Source organism: Chenopodium quinoa, unplaced genomic scaffold (genome assembly GCF_001683475.1).
Source record: "Chenopodium quinoa cultivar QQ74 unplaced genomic scaffold, ASM168347v1, whole genome shotgun sequence".
NCBI lineage: Eukaryota > Viridiplantae > Streptophyta > Magnoliopsida > Caryophyllales > Amaranthaceae > Chenopodium > Chenopodium quinoa.
Window position 1 is genome coordinate 734,689 of NW_018744460.1, and position 24,480 is coordinate 759,168.

A 24,480-nucleotide genomic window follows, 5' to 3' on the forward strand; every position below is an offset into this window, starting at 1 on the left:
CATATCAGTTATTTAACAAGAGTATAAGAATAGTGTTTCAACTTGATCAACTTGTAAATTGTAATTCTCTATGAAGATTCCACTATAAATGATGTTTTATATTGGATAACCGCACTGTTCTTAATTACATGAAATAATGTTCGGAATATATATTCCCTCTTTTTATTTATTTGACGATAATTTAGAACTTTAATTTGCATTTATATGAAGTTACCACATGAAAAATATTACTCGTATATAACATACACATAAAAGTAAAATATCATCAAATATTAATAACATCAATTGAAAATAATTTTATCTATATTCCTAATTAATCAATATCACGACTATTGATTTGGCGGCCTTAAACTTGGGGAAGAATATTGATTGGACGATGTACATGAAATATGACTCTTTACATATGCATGAACCGGCCAAGTTGAATAATAATAATCACAATCTATAATTGAATAAGCAAAAAACATTTTTAAAAGTTTAGTTTGTCAAAAATGATACAAATAATAAATAATGTCAAATATTTCTAGTTCTTATTAAGGAAAACTTTGGTTCTCCCTGACATTCTCCAACAATAAACTAAGTAATAACATTAAAAAAACAAGTCTTTTCACTACTAAATCAAGTAAAGCATCCCCCAATAAGATAAGTAGCTGTCCTTCTTGTTTCTTTTGCATGAGTAATTTATATGATTAGCAACATATCCCATGCTTCTTGATAAGATATTTTTTCATCAAAGTCATGTTTTATGAACAAAAAGCTGAATTCCTATTCGTCCAAAGATAATGATTTTTAATTAGACAAAAAGTAAATTCTCCACTCTTAACAGCCAATTGGCCATTGACAAATAGATTCTTGCACTTTGGTTTACTTTTACTATATTAACGACTACGATAAAACATTTTCAGAGATCATCAGACTTTTTAGCCCTATTTTATATGTACGTGTTGGCCTGATATAAGTAAACTAAAATTTTTATCAACTTAGTATAAGTAAAAAGTATAAAATAAAACACGTAAAATCGGATTTTAAATCCAAACCACTGGAATCAACTACGAGTTTCTCTTATATAATTGATTCAAAACTAGAAAGGGTATCTTAGCTATTGTAAGAGAGATTTCCAAAAAGAAAAAAGGGCATCTCTAACACTACATATTGTCTCACCTTGTTGCATCTATTGAACTTATTCAAACGTGTGTTATTTTTTGTTTTCATGATAGCTGGACAAATCTTGATGGTTATGTCCAAATTCATTCTAAAATATTATTAAGCTTCTAAAAAAAATGAAATTCTATTCTCTCACTAGCTCCCTATTTTTGGTTTCTCTTTTTCTCTCTCTAAATTTTGTGTCTATAAAAAGGCCATACATGTAGGTAATAACCATTATATTGCACCAAAGATAAAAGAGAAGAAACTTGTATTTTTCTAGTATACACTTCTTTGTATTGTAACTTGTTACTTAATATTTCATCACTTAATTTTAATCAACATGGCAAGAGGTGTAGAACCTTTGATAATAGGAAGGGTTATAGGAGAGGTGGTTGACATTTTCAACCCAAGTGTGAGGTTAGATGTGACTTACAACTCAAGCAAGCAAGTTTCCAATGGCCATGAGCTTATGCCTGCTGTTGTTGCATCGAAACCTCGAGTCGAGATTGGTGGTGAAGACATGAGGTCCTCTTATACTTTGGTAAGTTTCACTACACCCTTTCCTAGCTAACCAGATGCATGGTTGTTTATGTTGCATGTAAAAGAAAAGAAATAAACAATACTTAGCTTTTTCTGGATTTTGCTGTTATTATCAACATTGTAATTTGAATTGGTAATCTGACAACTGATCAGGACGAAGGTAGTTATAAACTATAAACATGAGTTCACATTGTTATATTTGGATGCACAAGCTATATTTCAACTTAATTTATTTTTCATTTATATATATACACGTAATTACTAATTTATAGTTTTGATTACGTATGTTATGGTGTTGTTTTGTAGATCATGGTAGACCCAGATGCTCCAAGCCCTAGCGACCCATACCTAAGAGAACATCTCCATTGGTTTGTATTTCTATAACCCACCAAATTTCTCTTATTTTCTTCAACTTTTTTGTTAGAAGTAATTATATTGTGAATTTATGATGTAGTCTCATGTATGTATCTTTTTTTTTCTGTACATCTTGTAGGATTGTGACGGATATTCCTGGAACAACTGATATTACATTCGGTAAGTCTTAATCTCACAACGAAATTTGAACTAGTAATGTTGCGTGGTTGCTAATAGTGGACAAAGCAAGTGCTAATACTTAATTGATGTAGACATCTAGAAATTTCTTTTGAACAATCCTTGTGCTTGCTTCCATCTATTATGCATATGCATCTTCTAAATAAAGTTGAATAATATCTCAATTTTATGTCATTGGTTCGCATCTTCTAGAGTTCTAGTCCAATGAAATTTTTTCTCCATTTAATCACATTAACAACTTTACAAAGCAATAGTAATTTTTTTTTAAAAAAAAGAGATACAAAGCAATAGTACTTATTAATGGCAAAGAATTTTAATTAATAATAAATAATATTTTTTTGCTAACTCTTATCTTATTTAGAAACATTCCTCGTGTATGATGCCATGCCAACTATAAGCATAAATAAAAGTACGAGTATTAATATTATAAAAGTACAAGTATTAATATTAGTTAATCATATTAGTAAATAATATGTACAAATATTACTATTGTTTTTGATAATCTAATGTGTTTACAAAATTGAACATGTAGGTAAAGAAATAGTTTGCTATGAAACACCAAAGCCGGTGGTTGGAATACATAGGTACATCTTCATATTGTTCAAGCAAACAAGAGGAAGGCAGACAGTGAGGACACCGTCGTCAAGGGATTGTTTCAACACTAGGAGGTTTGCTGCTGAAAATGGCTTAGGCCTCCCGGTCGCTGTCGTCTACTTCAATGCACAAAGGGAGACTGCTGCCAGAAGAAGATGATCAACATTAATCCAAGCGAGATACATAATATATACACATTATGTTAAGGTTATTATTAAGGTTTCTAGCTAGTATTACATTTTATGTTGCATGCATGTTATGTACGTTTTAATTGGGAAAGGGGTACGTAGGTTTTGGAAGGTTAAGTTAAGAAATGGTCGTGTTTCATAAGAGAAAGTAGCTTAGGTTTCTGAATTATTATATTTCAGAAATTGCTAGCTATGTATGTCATTCATGTGTTATTGTATGTCCTTTTTCCAGTGTTTTTTAATGAAATGGTTTAATGATCCTCTTTGACGTGATTTACTTGTTTAATACTCCATTCGTTTCATTACAATTATCACTCGTATTTAAAAGAAAACATATTCATGTTTAATTGTTAGATTTAATTCAATATGTTGTTTTAAAATGTCAAATTTTATTATTTTAGATAATACCTAACAATAAGTATGTTCAAATATACATCTTGAATATTTTACGTAATATAAAATGAAATAGACGCTATATCAGAAGGTGCTGTACTTATGTGGTGGCTTTGCAAAATTGAAGTGGGAGGGGCCCACTTCTTCCATCATACCTCTGTAGAGTGTAGTCTAGTACTAATATTAACTGAATGTCCCATCACCTGTATCAGTATGCACTTCACCTTACCTGTCCAACTAGTTAATCTGATCGTTCAGTTTTGGATTGAGTAAATTTGGGTTTAAAAAATACAGTATTGTTTTTTGGGTCACTTATCGCTAATCATTTCCTAATTACCTCATATTGATTTTCTTATACTATCTCCGTTTCATATTAAGTGAAATAAATAAATTTTTTTATATTTCACAAATAATACCCCTTTATTGCAATTAATATGTAATGAAGGTAGTAATATACTTTGTATGTTTTGAGATCGAGAAAGGTATATTCAAGACCCTAATTTTAATCGGGTTTTCGGGATGATCCAATTCTATATCTTACAGTTGGTTCTGATAACTGGTTGGAGGTGCTTGCTTTATAATCCTACATGAAGTGCAAGAAAATTTCTTTGAGTAAGGTCCCTTACATTCTCATTCAATGTATCTAAAGCCTAAAAATGACTCAAGATGTAATTGTTATGTCTAATTAGGTGAATTCCTAATTACTTTGTCAGAAATTACAACTGGAAAAGTTTACAATTTTTCCTGTCCTAAAAGAATAAGTCATATCTATTCAAGGTCATTATTGAAGTAAAGTCCTGTTCTTTTGAGCTTCTAGGCAAAGCAGAGCAGAATAGAGCAGATTTCATTATTATTATTACCGCATAATAATAATAATAATAATAATAATAATAATAATAATAATAATAATAATAATAATAATAATAATAATAATAATAATAATAATAAAATCACGACCACACAAACATACAAAGGCGTCAAAGGAGAAGACCCCGTAACGTCCACACAAACATCACGACCACGATCCCAATAATAAAGTAACAAATCAGCAGGTCTGAGAGGCCCATCATTCCCTCCAGTCAACCCTATGTCCACCTCCTTTCGAGCTGAAATCCCAAATTTGTAGCAGATATCAACAAGGGTATCCCGAACAACATTATGCCGATGTTTAATACCCACAATACCAGCACACGACACCGCGTGATCACCATAAATATCCCCAGTGAAAACCCGAGAACAAGCCAAACATGGTGTCAAGATAGAGAACAAAGGAACACCCATCCTGTAGCACAACACACATCGGTAGGTCTTAGCGTTCATCGTCTGACCTAACCCAGAAATAGGGACTGCCCGAAGCCAAGCAGAGGTGTGATCTCCCTGCTGCGATTTCCACAATGCTGATTGCCGAGGAGACAAAGAATAGGCGGATTCTGCAGAAGCCGTAATCTTTGTGAAATATATATATCTGCCAATTTCTTCATGAGTTTAGGGGCAGCGATCTCACTAGGATTAGACATAATGTCAGACTCCACTATTCCATTAAACAGACTCAAAGCATCAACAAAGGCTCGTCCAAGACCAACAACACCAGCATGCCGAAGAAGCTGAGTTTGCAACCCAGCAGACAGTAACCGAGAAGCAAGAAAGGCATAATGACGAACATCACCAGTGGAGTAAACCCCAAGCCCTCCAAACGCAAATGGTAAGGTAGCAAGCTGCCATTGCCAGTCGCCAAACCCAGGCCCCGAAGCAGTAACAATACGCTCCAAGGAAGATCGAAGAGCCCCGTCAAAAGTACGCTGAGCCGCCTCAAAAGTACTAGGGGGACAAGTACGCAAAGCAAAGTAGAGTTTAGAAACTCCGGTACAAGCCCTAAGTAACAATAGCTCACACTGAGGATCATCAAGGTTGGCAACCTTATCCATTAGCGCAATAGTCTTGGTCACCCTCTGCATCACAAGCTCACCACTAAAATCAGAATCAGAACTAGCAGGACCACCAAGCAACTTAACCCCGCGCAAAGGTCGAGCAATATCAGGCGGAGAGACACCCACAAGCCTGCTTCTAGGGTCTTCCGAAGGCCAGAAAACTTCGGTTTTTTTCACGTTAAGATGTAACCCAAAACCAGGCCCTTCCTCCATAATCAACTGCAAAACCTTCCCCACCACCAACGTGTCACCAATAACAGTGTCGTCATCCAAATACCAAGCCTGAAGACATATATCAAAATTGTCCATGATTTTACACACTAAGGACTGTAAAACCAAAGCAAAAAGAAGAGGACCAAGAGGATCACCCTGCTGCACCCCCTGAGACGACCATAAGGTGTGGTCCCCATAATACAATCTTGCTGGATTAGAATAGCAGAATTCAACCCAACGCGAAAGGCCTGGACAACGACGACGAACTTCCCGTAACATGACCCCACGATCAACTAGATTGAAGGCGTTTTGAAAATCCACCAATAACATAGAAAGACCAACATCAGAACCACGATCCTCAATAAACCGATTTACAGCATGAAGAATCGCCTCACCACTCGAAGAAACACCAACACCAAATTGGAGACCAGCAAAGTAACTTCCTAAAGACTGGCCAACCATAACAGCACCGACCTTCGAAACCAGACGCCGCCAAACAGTACCCACAGCTATAGGACGAATACCACCACCAGGCTTAACCAGAGGTGTAAGAGGAGCACTAGCAATATACTCTCCTAGCTCCAAAGGACACTTTCCAGCAAGAAAGAGATTAACCACCCCGGAAATAGAGTCAACTAACTCATCCGATAGAGCCACAACAGCACCACTCAAACAATCCATAAGGTGCTGAGCACGTAAACCATCCCTACCACAAGATGTACCACGCGGAAAGCTCTTAATCCGGTCCAAAACAACATCAGAAGTAGTAACAAGATGAAGGCCATCAACAGGTATATCAGGCAAGGAAGGAGCAGGAGAAGTAGGGTGTTTAGACTGTAAATCTGTGAGAGTGGCGTCATTATAAGGAGCAACGCCTGAAGAAGAAAGAACCCGAACTGCAGCGGTATAATGACCATCACATATCTTCCTACGACACTGCTTGATATTCCGCTCTTCCAAATCAAGGTCCTCAACTGCCAAAGTAGGAGAAACCTCTGCTAGAGTTTCCCTCACAAGCTGCAAACTACCACCGGGAGCACTCTAGGAACAAATAGCACGGGATATACTCTCTTCCTGATGCCGACGCTTCACTGAAGACCGAGACTCACGACTACTCCGCGGGCGAAAGGTCTTAAGGGTGCAAAGAGGTAACACCAACAAAGAGACCCAAGAAGAAATATCATCAGGCTTAGAGATCACATTATCAAGAGCACCTTTCAAAACCCGAGAGAACCCCAAACGACACTTGGGAGGGATAGACTTCACAGTGCGAAACCCTTTAGAGAACAAACCATCAAGGAGAGCCACATCAAATCCAAATTGTTGATCTTGCACCAAATCACCCATGCGCCCGAGCTGAGGAGAAGAGGAGGGAGCTTGAGGCTTGGAGAAACCATAAAGGACAAAACGAACGACACCATCTCCTTTGTCTGGGGGTGACACGAACTCACCCATACTATGACGGCATCTGGCACGATGCGTATGTGTTCTGTAGCAAACTCCACATAATTAACCAAATCCCCATACGCGAAAAAGTAACTTCAGCTTCATTGTAAACAGCCAAATTAGAAGTAAGAGAATGCCGAGTGGTATCCCGCGCACCAATACAACAATGACGATCAGCAAGATGCTTTATAAGAGAACTTCTAGTAAGGCCATTTCCACTACCATCCTGACTACCACTAAGACCCACAAAGGGACAATGAAACTTCACAACGGCAGTTGACATAGCCACACATAACCACCAAAAACTACAGCAAAAACCAGCCACCTGAAACACCAAAACACCAATGAAACCAAGACACAACAACCAACACCAAAACACTCCCAATATACACCTAAACTGCACCAAAACTGACCCTACTGCCAAACCGTCAACAAAACAGCCAAACCGTCAACAAAACTGCACCCTACTGCCAAACCGTCAACAAAACAGCCAAACCGTCAACAAAACTGCACCTCAAAACCGCCAACAAAACAGCCAAACCGTCAACAAAACAGCCAGAGACTGCCTGCCACCAAACTGCACCAAACAGCCCCTCAAAACTGCACCTCAAAACTGCACCAAACAGCCCCTCAAAACTGCACCAAACAACCCCTAACAGCCAGAGCCTGCCTACCTCAAAACTGCACCAAACTGCACCAAACAACCCCTCAAAACTGCACCAAACAGCCCCTCAAAACTGCACCAAACAGCCCCTCAAAACAACCCCTTAAAAACCGAGACCAATAAACGGAAAAAACGCAGCCTGAGAAAGCCGCTTGAAAGCCACCTAAAAGCCACCAGAACCACGAGCCAAAAACTGCCAAACAGTCACCTGAAACCCACCTAAAAGCCACCAGAAACACGAGCCAAAAACAGCCAGAAACGTGAGCAGCAAACCTCCTAAATCACGACCAGAATTTCGCCTGAAAACAACCAATAAAACCTGGCCACAAACGAAGCCACTTAGCCAGAAAAACCGACGATTAAAACCACCACTACATTCGCCTGTAAATAGCCGTAGAAACGCCTTCAAAACACCCTTGAAGGCTGCACAAAACAATCCGAAACAGCCTGCAAACCGTTATTATTATTATTATTATTATTATTACTATTACTACTACTACTACTATTATTACTACAACTATTATTATTACTATTATTATTGTTATCACTATTATTATTATCGCATTATTATTAAAATCATTACATATTATTATTAAATATTAATTATTATTATAATATTAATTATTATTATTATTATTAAATATTAATTATTTATTATTATTATTATTAAAAATTAATAATTATTATCTTTAAATATTAGATATTATCTTTAATAATTTTTATTATAAGAAATCAATTATTATTAGTATTATTATTATTATTATTAATTATTATTATTTTTATTACTATTATTATTATTATTAAATATTAAATATTAATTATTATTATTATTATAATAATAATTATTATCATTATAATATAATTATTATTAAATATTAAATATTTATTATTATTATTATTAAATATCAATTATTATTTATTATTATTATTATTATTATTATTATTATTAAAATTAATAATTATTATCTTTAAATATTAGTTATTATCTTTAAAATATTAATTTTTATTGTAAAAAATCAATTTTTTTTATTATTAATAATTGTTATTTTTATTATTATTATTATTAAATATTAATTATTATTATTATATTATAATTATAATTATTATCATTATAATTATTATTATTGTTGTTAAAATTAATAATTATTATATTTAAATATTAGTTATTATCTTTAAAATATTAATTTTTATTATAAAAAATCAATTATTATTGTTAATAATAATAATAATAATTATTATTATTATTACTACGATTTTTATTATTATTATTATTAATTATTAATTATTATTATTATAATTATTATTAAATATTAATTATTATAATAATTTAATATTATTTATTATTTTAAAGCAGAACAGCTCTAAAAAAACAAGGCCTTACAAGATGCCTTCGGTAGCATAAGAAAGTTATGATTTCATTTTCAAAATTTTGGTAGCAACATTTATATATTGGGACACTTAAATAAAATTTTATGGAGCATTAATTTGAGACGGATAAATCGATTAAGTATTAAACTAAAGGAAAGGGAGAGTTTAGAAGATTTTCGGCACAAGTTCTATCTTACAGATCAATCTTCATGTTTAAACAATCAACGTGTGAACCTGTGTACAAGTGGGCTAAAAAGGAAGAAGGGAGCAAACCCAACAAAAACAATTCTTTAGACATCAAAATTTACAGACCCCTAATTTCGAAACCCCTAAACACTACAGCAGAAATCTGAAACCTTGCGCTTTGCGACACCATTTTTTTTTTTACCCTAATTCTATCGAATAAACACCCCCCGACATGGTTTCTAAATATATCAGCAGGCAGCTGACTGAATAAAAGGTCAAAGACTCAGAAGCACACAATGAATGTCTAATTTTGTACTAAGCATTAATCTCAGAATTGCACTGATGTTCTCTGCTGCAACTCCTCCTCCCCCAGAACATGCTCGAACAGCTTGTTCTTTCCAATCTAGGACCTTCCATTTTATCTGAGTCGACTGCTCCTTGTGAATGACGGGGAGACTCAACTGCTCTCTCCATATCTCGGGGTTGAAAAGATGGACATGGACCCTCGTTGCAATGGCACAGGGGGATCGCAGCTGAGGGGAATGGACTGCAAGAGACAGGGCAAAACATATCTGAAGAAACTGAAGCCACCCGATTCTTCCGAATGTCTGGTGAAGAAGTGGCTGTTGATCGATCAGAATCACGAGGATGAAGCATACACGGTGTGCAGAAGCCAAGAGAGAGAGGAAGTTTAATTTCTTTTTCTAGAGAACCCGGAAGTTTAACAAAGGAGACAATCCCATGTCTGCAAAGTGGGCAGGGAATGGACCCTGGTGGTCCAACCACCTCGGAAGAAATGTTACATGTGGAGCAAAGATAGAGTGCACATTTGACACAAAGTTGGTGTCCACAACCTGCATAGAAATGGATGGTATTACGCAGTAGTACTTGTTATTAATCCATATAAACTAGGATGTAAAAATAATAACGGTTCCCTGGCCGAGAGGGTAGTTATTGGGCATGAAATCAAACACTATCACACTACATTACCTAGAAGCTAAACAATCACGGTAATGATACAGAAGAAGCAGTTATGCAAAGAAGAATATAAGGCTGATGCTTAGAACTTTAAGTTTGCAATAGAGTTTCTTTGGTCTCACCACCATGCCTGGATACCAGCTATTATATCCAGAAAAATTGTGTGGTTATGAGCAGCAGAAGTAGCTTCTATACCAGATAATTTTGAAGTCTTCAATACCAACATCGACATTAATCTAATGCCTCAAAACTCACAAGAGCCTACTTTCAGCACAGGGTTAGGAAATAAGGGCACTTTCAGGGAAGTTTGCAAACTATGAAGCCGAATTGACTAGAGACGTTTGAATGGAGGCTGGAGACCCATTATCATAAATTTCAGCGACCTAAAACTTCTATAGGGTTACAGTAGGTGTGAATTTTTTTCTAGCAAGTACAAAAACAAATAACAGACCCTTAGGCACCCAGCTTTAGTTTCTTAAAAAAAGGAGCTAACTATAAAGTCCGAGCCACATAGAGCCGTTACAAATTTCAGATACCTGGAAATTTGTTATTTTGGTTAAAAAAAAAAGGTCACATAAGTTTGGTTTCCCAAGGGCAAGTATTCAAGGCCCTATAAATATACTCCTATAAGAATTGGCTACTGAGTACTCCAATGAAGTGAAGCAGTTAAAGCCCATTTTTAATTCCATAACCAACACAAATTTGGGAAAGAAGACGTCTAACCACGACAAGCTAAGGAAGAGGGAGTCTGTAGTCACAAGTCACCCATATATCCCTTAATGAAAAAATGCTTTTATCACAATTTTTATCCCTTCGTTCACTTATATGTTATCAGCGTCATCCTTCCTGATTTGTTTTGTTCAATCATCAGCTTTACTCAATATTAATCAGTAACATTATGAGTGACACATGCTTCTGCAACTGAACTTATCTAGGGCTGTTTTAAGCATGATATAGTCCTTATATGTTCTGAACTCCTAGTTTATGGTTCTAAAACGAAAGATTTGCATAGAAATTCCATAAAGTAAGCAAATGATAAATAGTACCAAGTAATAAATACCATCAATCTAAGCTCTACTCTTCATTATTTTAGTTTATACTTTGTAGTCACCAAGAACTGGAGAAAGAGCAACGGAGAAATATAGTGAATTTGATGCCCTAGCATACTGGTGTATTGTTGTTGCTTACAGTTTCTGGCTCGAGTGCATTTTATTTTCCTCAGGGGTGGGAGTAATAAGGATTTTGACAGGACAAAAGTCTTGTTGAGATTGAAACATCAGACAAACTTGAGTGGATAAAAAACAGTCCATAAAATACCTTCCGCGGCTACACTACATGCTCTCTCCAAGCATACAGCACAGGTATCTGACTCATCAAAGGAGGATACTGAAGCCTGCAACCCATTTTCTCTGAGAATCATCACAAAAATAACTCCAGTTAGTCTCAGTCCAGACTGTAACCAATTCGTAAGAAAAAAAAATATTGGCTAGCTCAATTCATGTAAGCATTTCCACTGTACCAAAGGGGAAAAACAAACCATCAAATTGACTTTAAGAAAATTCTTAAGCAACTATCCTCGAAATTAATCTTTACTGTGACCAAGCATACAAGGGAATATATTTCCTTGTTTAACATTTAGAAGAGCACTTGAATAGAAACGGCATTTCAGAAACTAACAGCATGCCTATTTATAGTAGCTGCTAAAAACATTTCCAACATGATAGTTTGTACATGAGATGAGACAAAGGAGTTTCATAAGGAGATTTGTTACCATCCCACAGAAACGGGCTATAAGAAAGAGATGTCAAAGAGCAAATATAATTCAACATGATTTTCCCAACTATAAAGTCCACATCTTTCCAGTGAAGATCAAAAAAACACGAAGGATATAATTCCGGTCTAGAATAAAAAGTCACAAAGTCCTAAAAACATCAAAATTTTGGGATTCAAAACCCTTTATCAATATAATTACAGAGCCCCTCTAACCTTCCCCATTACTATTTAAAAGGGTAATCTTAATAAATCATAATGTAACTACTATATAAAAAGATAATTTTGCACAACTTATTTCCATATGGCGGAGCAATAGGGGTGGGTCACATCATGTCAGCCTTCAGCTTACATCTTCCATTGAGTTGATAAATCAAATACTGTTCCATTACCTCCACTAATACTTCGTGTCTTTCAGCTGACATTAGCAAGTCACAAACTCACAACAATAGCAATAGGCTTTCTTATCAAGCCCACTCATATGAACTACAGCCAAAGTAGCGGCATAAAATATTGGAGGTTACCTTGCTATGTTGAGTACACTCATTAGAGGCAAAGATAGGTAGTTTGAAGGAGGAAATACTGGAATTATAGAATCAGAACTTGGTGCAAGTAAAGGTTCGAGCCAAAGACGTCCCCACATTTTTGCAACATCAACTGGAAGCCATCTGAAAGAAAGCAAACAATTAATAAGCTCACATATTAAAGAAATGACGAAGCTGACAAGGGCTGTCCAAGATAATTTACCCATTGCAGTTCAAAGTCAAGCGACTGGCACCTCTTGCAAGAAGAATCTGAGAACAAAATATACATCTTTACAATGCTCAACAATATAATTATGCGTTTAAAGTCATAAAAGGTAAAAATAGATCACCTGACAGCATTTCAGATTTCCCCCACAAGCAGCATAATGCAAAGGTGTACTTCCAGCTCCTGTGGATTATAGACACATTTTATTAACAGGTTTTAATGCAAACATCAATTACTATTTGAGGGAGGAAAACTGACAATTAAGTGCAATTAAAGATCTAACCTATTAAGTCCATGGAAGTGCCATAATGAAACGTCACAACTGACACATTTGCTTGAAGATCAAGGAGAAGCTGCATGCAGTCAAAATACCCATTCAATGCAGCCATGTGAAGGGCTGTAATACCACCATCAGCTGGCTTATTAACAAACTTCGCCAGAGCACTGAAAACACCAAGAGTAGAAATTATCATGGTTAGTGGCCTACACAGCTTCGAAAATAATACTTCAAATTAACTTGTACATCAAACTTTCTGTTCCCCAACAAATTTTTTTTGGATATCTAATCACACTACCCAAGATGAAATTATTGAAACACAAAATGACCACCTTAATCATAATGTCTAATGACAAAAATATTTGCATAGCAAGAAAGAAAATAACTTGGTTTACATTTGTAACTTCTAATGTTCTACGAATGATCAACCACCAAAAAAAAAAGGAAGAAAGTCCCTCCGTACGACCGATACGTATTCTATTGTTACACTTCAACCACAACTGACATCACAGATGATGATAAGAATGCATGCCTTCCAGAAAACCAAACATAATACCTTGTTGGTACAATGAAATGGAGTTTGGGCATACCCAATACACACAGATCAAAAGTCACGATACCACAACATAGTAGCATCCGGCAATGCCTATAGCCCCAAAAAGTAGCAAGCAGTTTTTCCCCCTCATTTATACACCGCACAAACACTTTACAAACAGAAGCTTCTAATGTCTTAAAAATGTTAAAACAGGCATAAGTAAGCCAGGATCTTCTCATTATTATAGATAAAGAATCATGAAATAAGGCCATCCAAAGTTACCAAACAAGTTAACATCTTTTACTTAATTAAAATTCCAATTCTATAAGGCAATCCAATGCTAATTCCTCTGGTTAAGTTCCCCAAAAAAGTTTGACTTCTGTACAGCAACTTCCAGAATCCTGAGGAAGTTGACAAAGGTGGCTTAATTACCTCTCATTTGGAAAAAAAAAAAAAAATTATTCAGTGGACTTGAAAGATCCTCACCCATCAATGACTTCCGCACCATGTTCGATGACTTTTGCAGAGCTAATTAGACTCAATTGCTTACCTCAAAAAGCAATGCTTTCAAAGAAGCGAAATTTTAATTAAGACCCAACATAGCAGTCCCAATTAGCCACCAAAATGTCATAGTTACAACTTACAAGTGTCTAATGTCTTCAGCCTAGCCTATATTCTGAAATCACAACTTACTTTGATTCCAAAGGTATCATCTATTAAACCACAATATAACCGAATCTAGTAACACAAACTTGCTTGAAACTTCCAAAGCACCTCTCTATCAGTATAAGAACCACTCAATACTGGTGTAAGTATAAGCTTATGCCACATGCTTCAGTGGTAAAATGTGACAAGTAAGAGCTCTCCTTGGTCTTGCCATTAGAAAAGGATGAGTTACCGGCTGCACATCAATTGGATGTAAATAGTGACTTCCTTCATAGAAGATAAAAAAGAAAGTGTATGTGAAGACTTTCCCCTGATCTACAGGTTGATAGTCCTTTCAAAATTTGCAAACTATATAATTCACTCTATGACTTAAAACAGGTACTCGTGCAAATAGCTAGCAAATCATTCTTCAACTTAGAAGTCCATATGCTACACTCAAGTTTCTGATACACCAAGTCACTCTCAATCCAATTTCAACTATAAGTCCCTCGTAAGGCCTCAACATCAACTGATTCTCAACAAGTTTAAGTTTAGAGTGCCTACACACCTTATAACTTGAAAGGGGTGCTGAGAGAGTGACAGACATATCCATTAAGGTTAGAGTTTGTTTGATTCATTTGAACAAATTTTACTCAATAAGTCAGTTTGCTAACTCATTAAGAAACATATGCTAATTTTCAAAATTAAGTGTTTACTAGTTTTTCTTTTCCGTCTACTACTCTTCTTTCTGTCCTCTACTTTCCTCATAAATCCATGTCTGAGAAATGGCAATCAACATGAATTGACATAGGCACATAGCTGTATAATTCATCATACTGACTGCCACAAGTTACACAGAAAGGTAGATGAATAAAAGGCCATGGTCACTGGTCATACCTGTTTTTCCCATTGGAACCTTCACCACCCTCAGCACTTAAATCACTCAAAGAATCTAACGGTGCACTTGGGACAAAATCAGCAAACAACAGCCTTATGCATCTCACGTGGCCATTAACAGCTGCAAAATGAAGAGCAGTTCTACCACTGAGGTAATCTGCTCTAGTAACCTGCAACACAACAGTAATAACTCAAAACTCACAGCTCCAAATTGAGCAATAGCATCCTTGCAATCTGTAAACTAATAGTAGTCAAAAACTTACATTGCATCTGAACAGCAGAAGAGTTTGCACAACCTCCCAGTGCCCATATCTACACGCTTGCATCAACGCCGTCTTTGAATAAATTCATGAAAAAACAATCAATCAACTCTTACTAAATTTCTTTTCACTCTATTAACCATCTCCGCATAGAGTCAACAATTTTATAAGCAAAAATTCACAAGTTTTGAGCTCAACACCATTCTTAACTGATGATAATCATCCATTAAAACACCAAAATCAACAAAACCCACAAGAATTACATCTTCAAAACCAAATTAATCAAATAAAATTCAATACCTGTCCACAATAATTTCTGGAATTGACATCAGCCCCATTCTCAAGCAACAATGTCACAATCTAACATCAAAATTCAATAAACACCCAAGAATATAATTATGTTGAAAAACTAAAAAAAATTGAATTAAAACAAATATTTTTGAAATGGGAAATACCTCATTATGACCCTTAGCAGCAGCAAAATGAAGAGGAGAATTGAGACCACCAAAAGTAGAGTATTTAGCAAGACAAGGGTTGCATTCTAGAAGCATCTTAGCTTCAACTAAATCACCATCTCTTGCAGCCGACACAAGCCGCTCACCGGAGGCGGAGCAACCAAATGAATTGCCCATCTCCGCCTCCTTTTCTCTCTCTTCGCTTCTTCTTCTCTCTAAAAACTGAAAAAGCTGGGAGTTTTAGGTGTTATTGGGGTTTCTACCATGAAATTTTTTCTGGGTATTTTGAATTGCTACTGATTATGATTAGGGTAATTGGAAATTTAGCAGAAAAACCCAGAAATTGAAAATCAAGAACAAAGAAAGAAGGAGGGAAAAAGAGCAGCAGCCATGAAAATAATTGAGTATTAAAAAAGAGAAAAATAATGAAATTGGAGGAAAAAAACGTGGCAGCTACCCCTGTAAGAGTAATTGTGTTCTGAAGAAAACTGAGTTGTGCAGATAAAGAGGAGAGAGAAAGAAGAGAGAGAAATTTGATGGACTGATTTTGATTTTTGAGAGTGGATCAACTTTACCTTTTGTCTTTCACCTGGTCTACGTTTTTTTTTTTTTTTTTAATTATTATTTTTTTTTTTTTTAAATAATTGAAGGTGGATTAAAATTCTTGGTTGTTTCTTTCAAAAGAACAAAAAATGGTTGTTGATTTATGATTGTTTACCATAAATTCATGTGTTGAATAATATGGACTATGGAGTTTACTTTTTGAATTGGGTTGAAAAATTAAAATGAGATTATTTTTTTGCTAGTGAAATTAGTACATTTCTTGATGAGATATTATTATTAGTGACTAGAATTATGAAAGATGTTATGGTGTTAAATTATGCATAAATTTGAGGAGTCGTCAAGGAAGGTCATGAAGGAGTCAAACTAACAAACATGATTCACTCTTTAGTTGAGGATAATAAGTTGATTTTAAAGAGTGGGATTGATCATCCATTCTCAAATTTGTTAATAGTATTTATAATTAAAATACTTAAAATTAACTCATTTACATCTATGCTAATAAAGTATTTGTAGTACATTATCGATATAGATCATGTAATTAAAATTGAGTAACCTAGAGTATTATGTTTTCTCTAATGTGAATTTAGTTTTTTTTTTTTTCTTTTTTTTTGAAAGACACATTTTAGGAAGCTGGATTCATTTGTTTTACCTAGAATATTAATCTTGTTGCAATACTTTTGATGGGCTTGATGCTCATATTCTTCTTTTCGGCTTCTTCAATATGCCTTACTTTTGCAAAGCATCTAACTTACCAATAATCCTCAGTTCCAATAGTCAAGACACATTTTATAACCTAAAATGGAAAAACTTCAGTAATAGATTCACATACCAAAATGCCCGCAAAAAAGATAGTTGTATAATATTAATCCAAAAGTTTATTGTAAAAGGTCCAACCCCTAATTATCAAGAGGAAGTACAATTAGAATAAGTCCTAAATTTTAAATAGGAGAGAATTAGAATAAATCCCGAAATGCTAATTCAGAAATTCTATATTTCAATAGTAATTTATTTATTTATTACGGAGTACTAAAATAACGATTTAAGAAGGCTTAATATCATTAATTATTAATTACGTCTATTGCGTAAAGCAAATAGTATCCCACTATCTCATTTTACTAGCTCAGATGGTAAAAGATAATCTCCCGAATCATTGAATTTAATGACCCGAGTGTCTTCCCTATCAATTGACAATGTTTATGTTACCTATACAAAAATGAAAAACAATTATTAATATAACCGTACAAAAACGAAAGCTTATTCAAATAATAACATCCAACCAACATATATATATTTACTTAACCACACTTTGTTAACAATTTGGACACATCATTATCACCAACAACTCATAATGTTTACATTCTAATTGTCAAAAATAAAAGTGAAAATATGAGGACATAATCAAGTTTGTAGATCCTCAATGATGAGGTTTTCGACTTGGATCTAGCTTCTACAAGATACAATATACAAGTGCATAAACTTCATTCTTTCACATTACAAGATATGATCTACACATCCAAAAGTTGCGCATCTTATTGTAAGAGTTACAGTTTATATACTATAGTATATAAACTGCCTGTTGGTTCATTCATTTATGATCCAACAAGAACATGTCGACTGTAGACCACAATGTTTCTGACGTAGGGCCAACTTGGTTCTGATTTTGGATACACAAATCACAAACACAAAAATGGAAACCTGGGATTCCTTGCACATGTGCACACTATACAACCCCACAAAAGTGTATTTAAGACAAAAGAGCAGCTGCACATTATTGACTTCTCAGCCGAATACTCAGTTATTATAGTGTACGGAGTATTTGTAGTAGAGTCCGACTAGTTGCCTAACAGTTAATGCGGAGAAATGCCTATAGGCTATAGCACTCTCAACCCCAAGTCTAACACTATATAGAACACTTCGCCCCTATTAGTTGTTTTAACTAGTTAGGCAAATAGCCCTTTTCTCTAAGTGACCTAACTTACCAGCTGGAATGCAGATACGTAGTATATACGAAGTAATAGAGAAGTGCTTCAGATTAGTGCACATTATACAATTGTAATCTTCTATTGAAATATGATAAAGCATCTGATTTTCTGAATCTACCTCAGGAGTAAGGACAAACCATTGTTCATCATGTACTTTTGTTGCTTAAAGCCAAAGTTAATGTCGTCTTAAAGTCTTCAGTCAGTTTATGGCTTTATGCAGAATATGATCCACGACTTCAGGAGTATAATTTCAGTCTTGACTTTGAAATATAAGGATTTTAGGTCTTCTCTTCTCACGGATGCTACAGAAATTAAGAGTCAGTCACAAAGAACCATATATACAAAAAAGTAAAACACATAACAGGATGATCTTTCTGAAGTTCACCCTTTATGCTTGATGAATTCAGTACAGCTTATGAGGTCATTATAAGAGGTCATGGCGATACATACGAGTACGTTTGCTAATGGAACACAGTACTTCAGACATTTGCACACAATGTAATATAAAAAGTAACTAGTTACAGTTCCCCTAAATGAAACTGGTCAATCACGAACTTGTCACTATTAGCTTCCAATTAAACCATATTGGACAGCATTTTCAATAACTAAACACTTATGATGAGTGTCTAGACATAAAACAAAGGAGTGCGCAAAGCAGGTTTAAACCACCACTCTTTTCATGGAAAGTTTTCTTCAAATGATAAAACAAAAAAAGGAAGTTAAAGAATCTCAACCCCGTGAATGCATCTAAGCTCTAGCTGAAAAATAACATATTTTCCCAACCATTAATTACCATAGTAAGAGAATCTCACCTTTGGTAAAATAGCATGAGATGGTGATTTTCCTATATAAATTATCTATCCCCACCTCCCAGTACCTTAAAACCTTTAATTCCCTTTATGCAACACAGCCTAAGATATTAATCAGCTCGTTAATTTAAATTTCATCACGGGTTAAGAGGAGAATAACATCAAGTGACAGACTTACAATATTTTCAGATAAACATTAAATAATGAAAACAAACGCTTTAACCTGATTAGTCAACACTCAACAGGATAACGGCATAATTCTAAAAGATTTTAAAATATTTAAAAGCTGAATGGAAGGATTATGGCAACCTTTACCGAGATTGCATGAAGGAAACCATGCATGCCATAGGGGTAAAAAAGATAAAGTAAAAGACATGCATCAACTACGCTTTTTTTTATTTAATAATTTTTTCACATTGTAATTAGTACTGATCAAAATATTAGTATTGTGTATTTGTGTAGCAGGTTTCACTTTGCTTCCCCAAAATAGAATTAGAAGATAAAATTTTAGACTAGAGTCTTAACAAATGTATTAGGTATAACCAGTACTTGATCCCTCGCATGTCCTTTGCTTTGTAAGGTTTACACAAAATATATGAATATATTTTTCTGTTAGGGCACCAAATTAGATGAGAAGTTTTGTGGTCGTAATATGCAGTGGCTTGTACAAATAGTTTAAAAAAAATACATTAAATATCTCTAGTGCGATGCATGTTTGTAGAAATCAGAATAGAAGAGGCAGCCTTAGAATATTGTTAATCAAGATATTTAAAGCATTATTATAAGAATTGTGATTCGAAGACTTTTTATGGCATTCTAAGCCATAAAATGACGTATCATGGTTGGCAGGGTATTAACTCTAAGCCTAAATCAATGCTATAAAAGCAAATCACAGCCGCAAATGGATAATTTAGCTGATAACCAATCACAGATGGAAGATAGAGGCCAATTCACGATCACCAAATATTAAAGTATTGTCATTGATACCTCACGTCAGTATCACAGTTTACTTCTTCCAGGGCATGCATCGCAATAGTTGAATTTGTTCCTTTCTGCATGAGTAGACAAGCAGTGCTCTCCAAGATATTAGATTGATTTGAGATAGCTGCAGTCATTAATAGACACATAGCAAATTAGTTCACTCTGTCATGCTGTCAATTATAAATCAGCACCAACTCAACAAGTAACACTCTGGTCACTCTCCTATGGTAATAAGCATCATACAAGATTAGGCAGCCATATGAACATTAAAGATTATCATTGGTTCCCTCAAGGGTACCAAGAAAAAGTTTCATTCGATAAAGCACTCATCGTTTTCAATCCAAAACAAAACAACTCTACCAGTCTCCCAACAGGAACGGTAAGAGTTCAATTCATGTAAAGGGACAATAGGAAGATTTACAACGTTAAAGGCAGAGAGCAAATTAACCAAAAATAAAGAGAAACATAATATTATCTTCACTTCCTAGATCTAATATTGTTTTATATAAAGGATCAGATAAGGATATCTTACAACCCTTCCACATACAAATTATTACATAGTGCTTGTCTACACTAAAGTTAGTGCACTAACTTGAGATCCTTCTTCAGTGAGATCTGACATAAGCCAAAGGCAATTAACATTAAGGCTCCACCTCCATCTCCACCAACCCCCCCCCCCCCCCCTCCTCAAAGCCAATGAAATGAACACAAGGGAGAGAAAAAAGGAGCAAAGGTATATATTCAGACAATACTACAGAGGCATAACACAATTTCCCTTCAGAAGAAAAAACTAGCTCTGAGCCTCTGACAGAATGAAATTTATGCCTCTAATTTGCATCAGCATATTAGGAAGTATAAATTTGAGGCAGTTTTCTTACCAAGTTCTATCACAAGTGAAGAGCATGGTAATATTACTGCCTTACTGGCCAATTTCACATCAACATCACAAAAGAAAAAAGATAACTCACTGGCATTCTAGCATTAGCATCACCTAGACACCATAATAATAGTATTATTAATGCTAAAAATGAAATAAAGAGAAGAGGCAAGATAAGATATATCACTAGAAAAACTATAAATGTACTCTGGCTCATACTGAATACCTCTATGAACATCCAAACAAAGACTTTTTACCTAGAATTATTGCTTTTTGCTAGTCTAACATGAATGTCAATTTAGAACACAATGCCAATTTACTTAGAAGTTAGAACACAAAGAGAAGAAACAAGGGCAGTGGTTTATCTTATAATTCAAAGAGGTTCAGTACACAAGAAATGTTAAGACGGAAGAGGAAAAAAAAAAGGTACAGAGTAACAAAAGTTTACATTTCTCCCCGCATAATTGGTGTCATGAGCAAAAATCTGTATAAGATACTGTATATTGGCCCTCTTCAAAGAAGCCTGCTTCAGTTACTATGCGTGATTTGACATAACCACATTGAATGGCACTGTTGTAAGTATGGACTATCTGAAGGTAAGGGGAAAAGTAGAAAAGGAGAAAACTGGACAAGAGAGGAGAACTTCAGAATGGGGAACAAGGAACCATATGTTCCGATACAGCAAAACATCTAAAAGGGAGAATTACTGAGTTTACATGAAACAAGAGCACAAAATAAAAGAGAGACAAATAAACAAGATAAATCTTTCTTGGAAGAATTTAATGTAATCTTAAGATTCTTAAACAAGAAAACAATTAACAGCTGTATATAGAATCATCGTAAACAAGAAAACAATTAACAGCTGTATATAGAATAAGAGCTCTAATGGTATTTATAATCAAGATTAAAGTAATTTTACAAGAATTATGACGTTTTGAGACATTCAGAATAGCTCAACCTATATTATAATATATTAAAAAAAAAAAAAAAAAGAGGGGGGGGGGGGGGGGGGGGGGCTTGAAGGGCCTTGAACCTCACTGGCAACTTTATCATTCACAGGTGCTGGACCTCACAAATTTGACAGCAACAACAATAGCCTAATGCAACCTCAACAACAACAAGCTCTGGGGATGTCCATATATACACAGCCTTAACTCTCATCGTATCATATATCTCAAAACCTGCAAAGAGACTGATTTCTGAAGGACTACATTCCACTTTGTCAACCAATTATCATAATTCACATTTATATAAAATGAAAAGGTATTATATTAGAATTTTCCAAAGGCAATGAAGGAAACACAGCAGCGTTCAGATGCAAGATAAGACAAAGGTATACGTAATTGAAAAGATGGCAAAAGTTCAGGCATACAGCAAAATACCAAAGCTGTTTTCTGAAAATGCCAAGATCAAAATGGATAGAATGCATTGGGAACAAAAAAAGATACACAGCAGAAATGGTCACATCATTTTCAAAAAAACCTATTCCATGAATGAAAACTTCCATCATAAAATCATTGCTTAACCAGTCTAGTCCTCACCAGCAGACGAGAGATGAAACAATGCACAGAATAAAAATCGCTGAGATAAGTATCAAAGTTCAGCTGTAGAAATATGTGACATTGCCTCTTAATAGGCAAATTTCAGTGTAGTGTACAATTGATAGAAGACATAAAAAGGACCAAGTTATCAGCAAAATGCTCTGTTTTCATGTGGAGCACTTACCTCTATAAACATGATTCCAACAAAAGATTGTCAGCTCCTTTGAAAATTCCTTGTGCCAATTGGGCTATGCCAACATCACTTAGCACCGGCCATGAAGTCATCACACTATCACAGAACCGCAAATCAAATAAAAAAACATTCCTGAGTTTCCATTCACTCAGTTCAACGAGCAGCTTGTGTGTCCCTAACATGATGACCATCCTCATCCTCATCACTGAAACATGATTCCACATCACTATCTGACTCTGAGTCCAAGTCTAGCTCTCCCACCCTATCTCGCCTGAAATTGTCACTATCATTGATTTTCCCTTTACGACTCCCAGTTACATCATCCCTTGGCCTTGTATAACTGACCAACTCTCTGCCCGAAGATGCCATTCTGGGGCTCACCAGGATCAATTCAGCCAACCTTCTGCGAGCCAAGTACACATCATTTGGCTCTATCAAATCCCCCTTTCTATAAGCCTCCCTCAAAAAAATAGTATGAAGCTTTCCCTGATTCCCCCTTGTAGAGATGTAAAATATCCCCTGATGCTGGAGCAGGAAATCTTTAAGTTTCTTGGGCAAGTCCATGGGGACCCTAAAATGTGCAATCCTCTCTAAGGTAATCTTCTTCTCAACAGTCAATGACAGCAATTCATGAATCATCGCCACAGCCCGTTTCTCCATCCTATTCTGAGCCTCGAGTGACCTCATATCATGCCCCGAAACATCCTCATAAGGAGGCCAATACGGAATCCTTTGCCACTTCCACATTGCAATCTTATAATACTTCCCAATCTTAAACCCGGGTGGGAAATTCACAACAAACGAAAACCTCGTACTCTCTTCATCAATTCCCTTCTTCCTATACTCACTCTCCCTTACTCTATCAACAGCACAAACCGCCAACCTCGGATCTTTCTTTACAATCTCAATGTACTTACTCATACAATCTTTTGCATCAAACAACCTAAAGTACTGAGGATACTTAAGCACCACAGAGTACTCAAAATCATCCGGGAGCCCAAAATCTCTACGGGCAATTCTAATATGCTCAAGATGAAGCCGACCCGAATTCGACAACATCAAGAGCTTTCGAAGCCGAGTAACAGCATCAGGTATATTGGCATTAATAGCATGTTTTTCTTGTTCAATTTGCAAAAGGGCATTTCTAGTAAAACGCAAATAAAGAATTCTTTGAACTGGGTGCTCATAAATTTCAAAAATTTTAGGTAATTTAAGAACAAACTTGCCTGCTTCATCTCTTTTGAACCCAATTCGGCGAGCTAGGAAATCAAGGCGCGCAACTGGGATGCATTGCTGGGGTTGATCGATGATTAATTCCTGGAACTTGAGAACTTTTCTGATCTTCTTCTCGACTTCCATGTAATTATCAAAAGCATGATCTCGAACTCTAAGCTGATTTTTGGGAATTGAAGTGGATTTTTTTGACAATTGTCTTGTGAAAATTAGCGCATTTTTTAGGGTTTGTTGAAGAAAAGATGAAATTGATGGGTTTGATTTGCGTAATGTGGGTTTAATTTGAATGAGATTGGATGTTCTGCGAATGTTGTTCATGTTTGGAGGATTTCTGGGTTAGGGTTTAGGGTTTTGCAGTTGGAAGTGGCATAAAATTGGAAGATATGAGTGGCGCTACACAAAGAAAAAACACTTTCAAATAGAATACTGTTTTTATTGATTAAATTTGATGTCAAAACTAATTTTTGATACTGTAATTAATACTCTTATGAGATTTTACGAATTGTAACTATACA

General features: G+C 35.3%; 3 protein-coding genes across 5 annotated transcripts; 1 reads left to right on the forward strand and 2 right to left on the reverse strand.

The window, feature by feature from the left end:
- The first annotated feature begins 1,059 nt into the window (after window positions 1-1,059).
- On the forward strand, window positions 1,060-3,293 carry LOC110697084 (CEN-like protein 1). Its single transcript, XM_021874425.1, has 4 exons — window positions 1,060-1,687; window positions 1,993-2,054; window positions 2,180-2,220; window positions 2,771-3,293. The coding sequence occupies exons 1-4, from the start codon at window positions 1,487-1,489 to the stop codon at window positions 2,989-2,991; spliced, it is 525 nt and encodes a 174-aa protein (XP_021730117.1). The 5' UTR covers window positions 1,060-1,486; the 3' UTR covers window positions 2,992-3,293.
- A 5,912-nt stretch (window positions 3,294-9,205) lies between these two features.
- LOC110697085 (E3 ubiquitin-protein ligase XBAT33-like) lies at window positions 9,206-16,527 on the reverse strand. Its single transcript, XM_021874426.1, has 10 exons — window positions 15,786-16,527; window positions 15,631-15,690; window positions 15,334-15,405; window positions 15,071-15,240; window positions 13,000-13,160; window positions 12,841-12,899; window positions 12,714-12,760; window positions 12,491-12,634; window positions 11,514-11,605; window positions 9,206-10,072 (listed from the first exon to the last, which is right to left on the reverse strand). The coding sequence occupies exons 1-10, from the start codon at window positions 15,960-15,962 to the stop codon at window positions 9,534-9,536; spliced, it is 1,521 nt and encodes a 506-aa protein (XP_021730118.1). The 5' UTR covers window positions 15,963-16,527; the 3' UTR covers window positions 9,206-9,533.
- An 875-nt stretch (window positions 16,528-17,402) lies between these two features.
- On the reverse strand, window positions 17,403-24,480 carry LOC110697086 (protein ROOT PRIMORDIUM DEFECTIVE 1-like). 3 transcript variants are annotated; one of them, XM_021874428.1, is made up of 3 exons: window positions 22,724-24,480; window positions 20,128-20,245; window positions 17,403-18,633 (listed from the first exon to the last, which is right to left on the reverse strand). In XM_021874428.1, the coding sequence occupies exon 1, from the start codon at window positions 24,281-24,283 to the stop codon at window positions 22,886-22,888; it is 1,398 nt and encodes a 465-aa protein (XP_021730120.1). In that variant the 5' UTR covers window positions 24,284-24,480; the 3' UTR covers window positions 17,403-18,633; window positions 20,128-20,245; window positions 22,724-22,885. The 3 variants fall into 3 exon arrangements, with proteins under 3 accessions (XP_021730120.1, XP_021730119.1, XP_021730121.1); XM_021874427.1 differs by lacking the exon at window positions 17,403-18,633 and having other exon boundaries at window positions 19,530-20,245; XM_021874429.1 differs by lacking the exons at window positions 17,403-18,633; window positions 20,128-20,245 and adding an exon at window positions 21,866-22,179.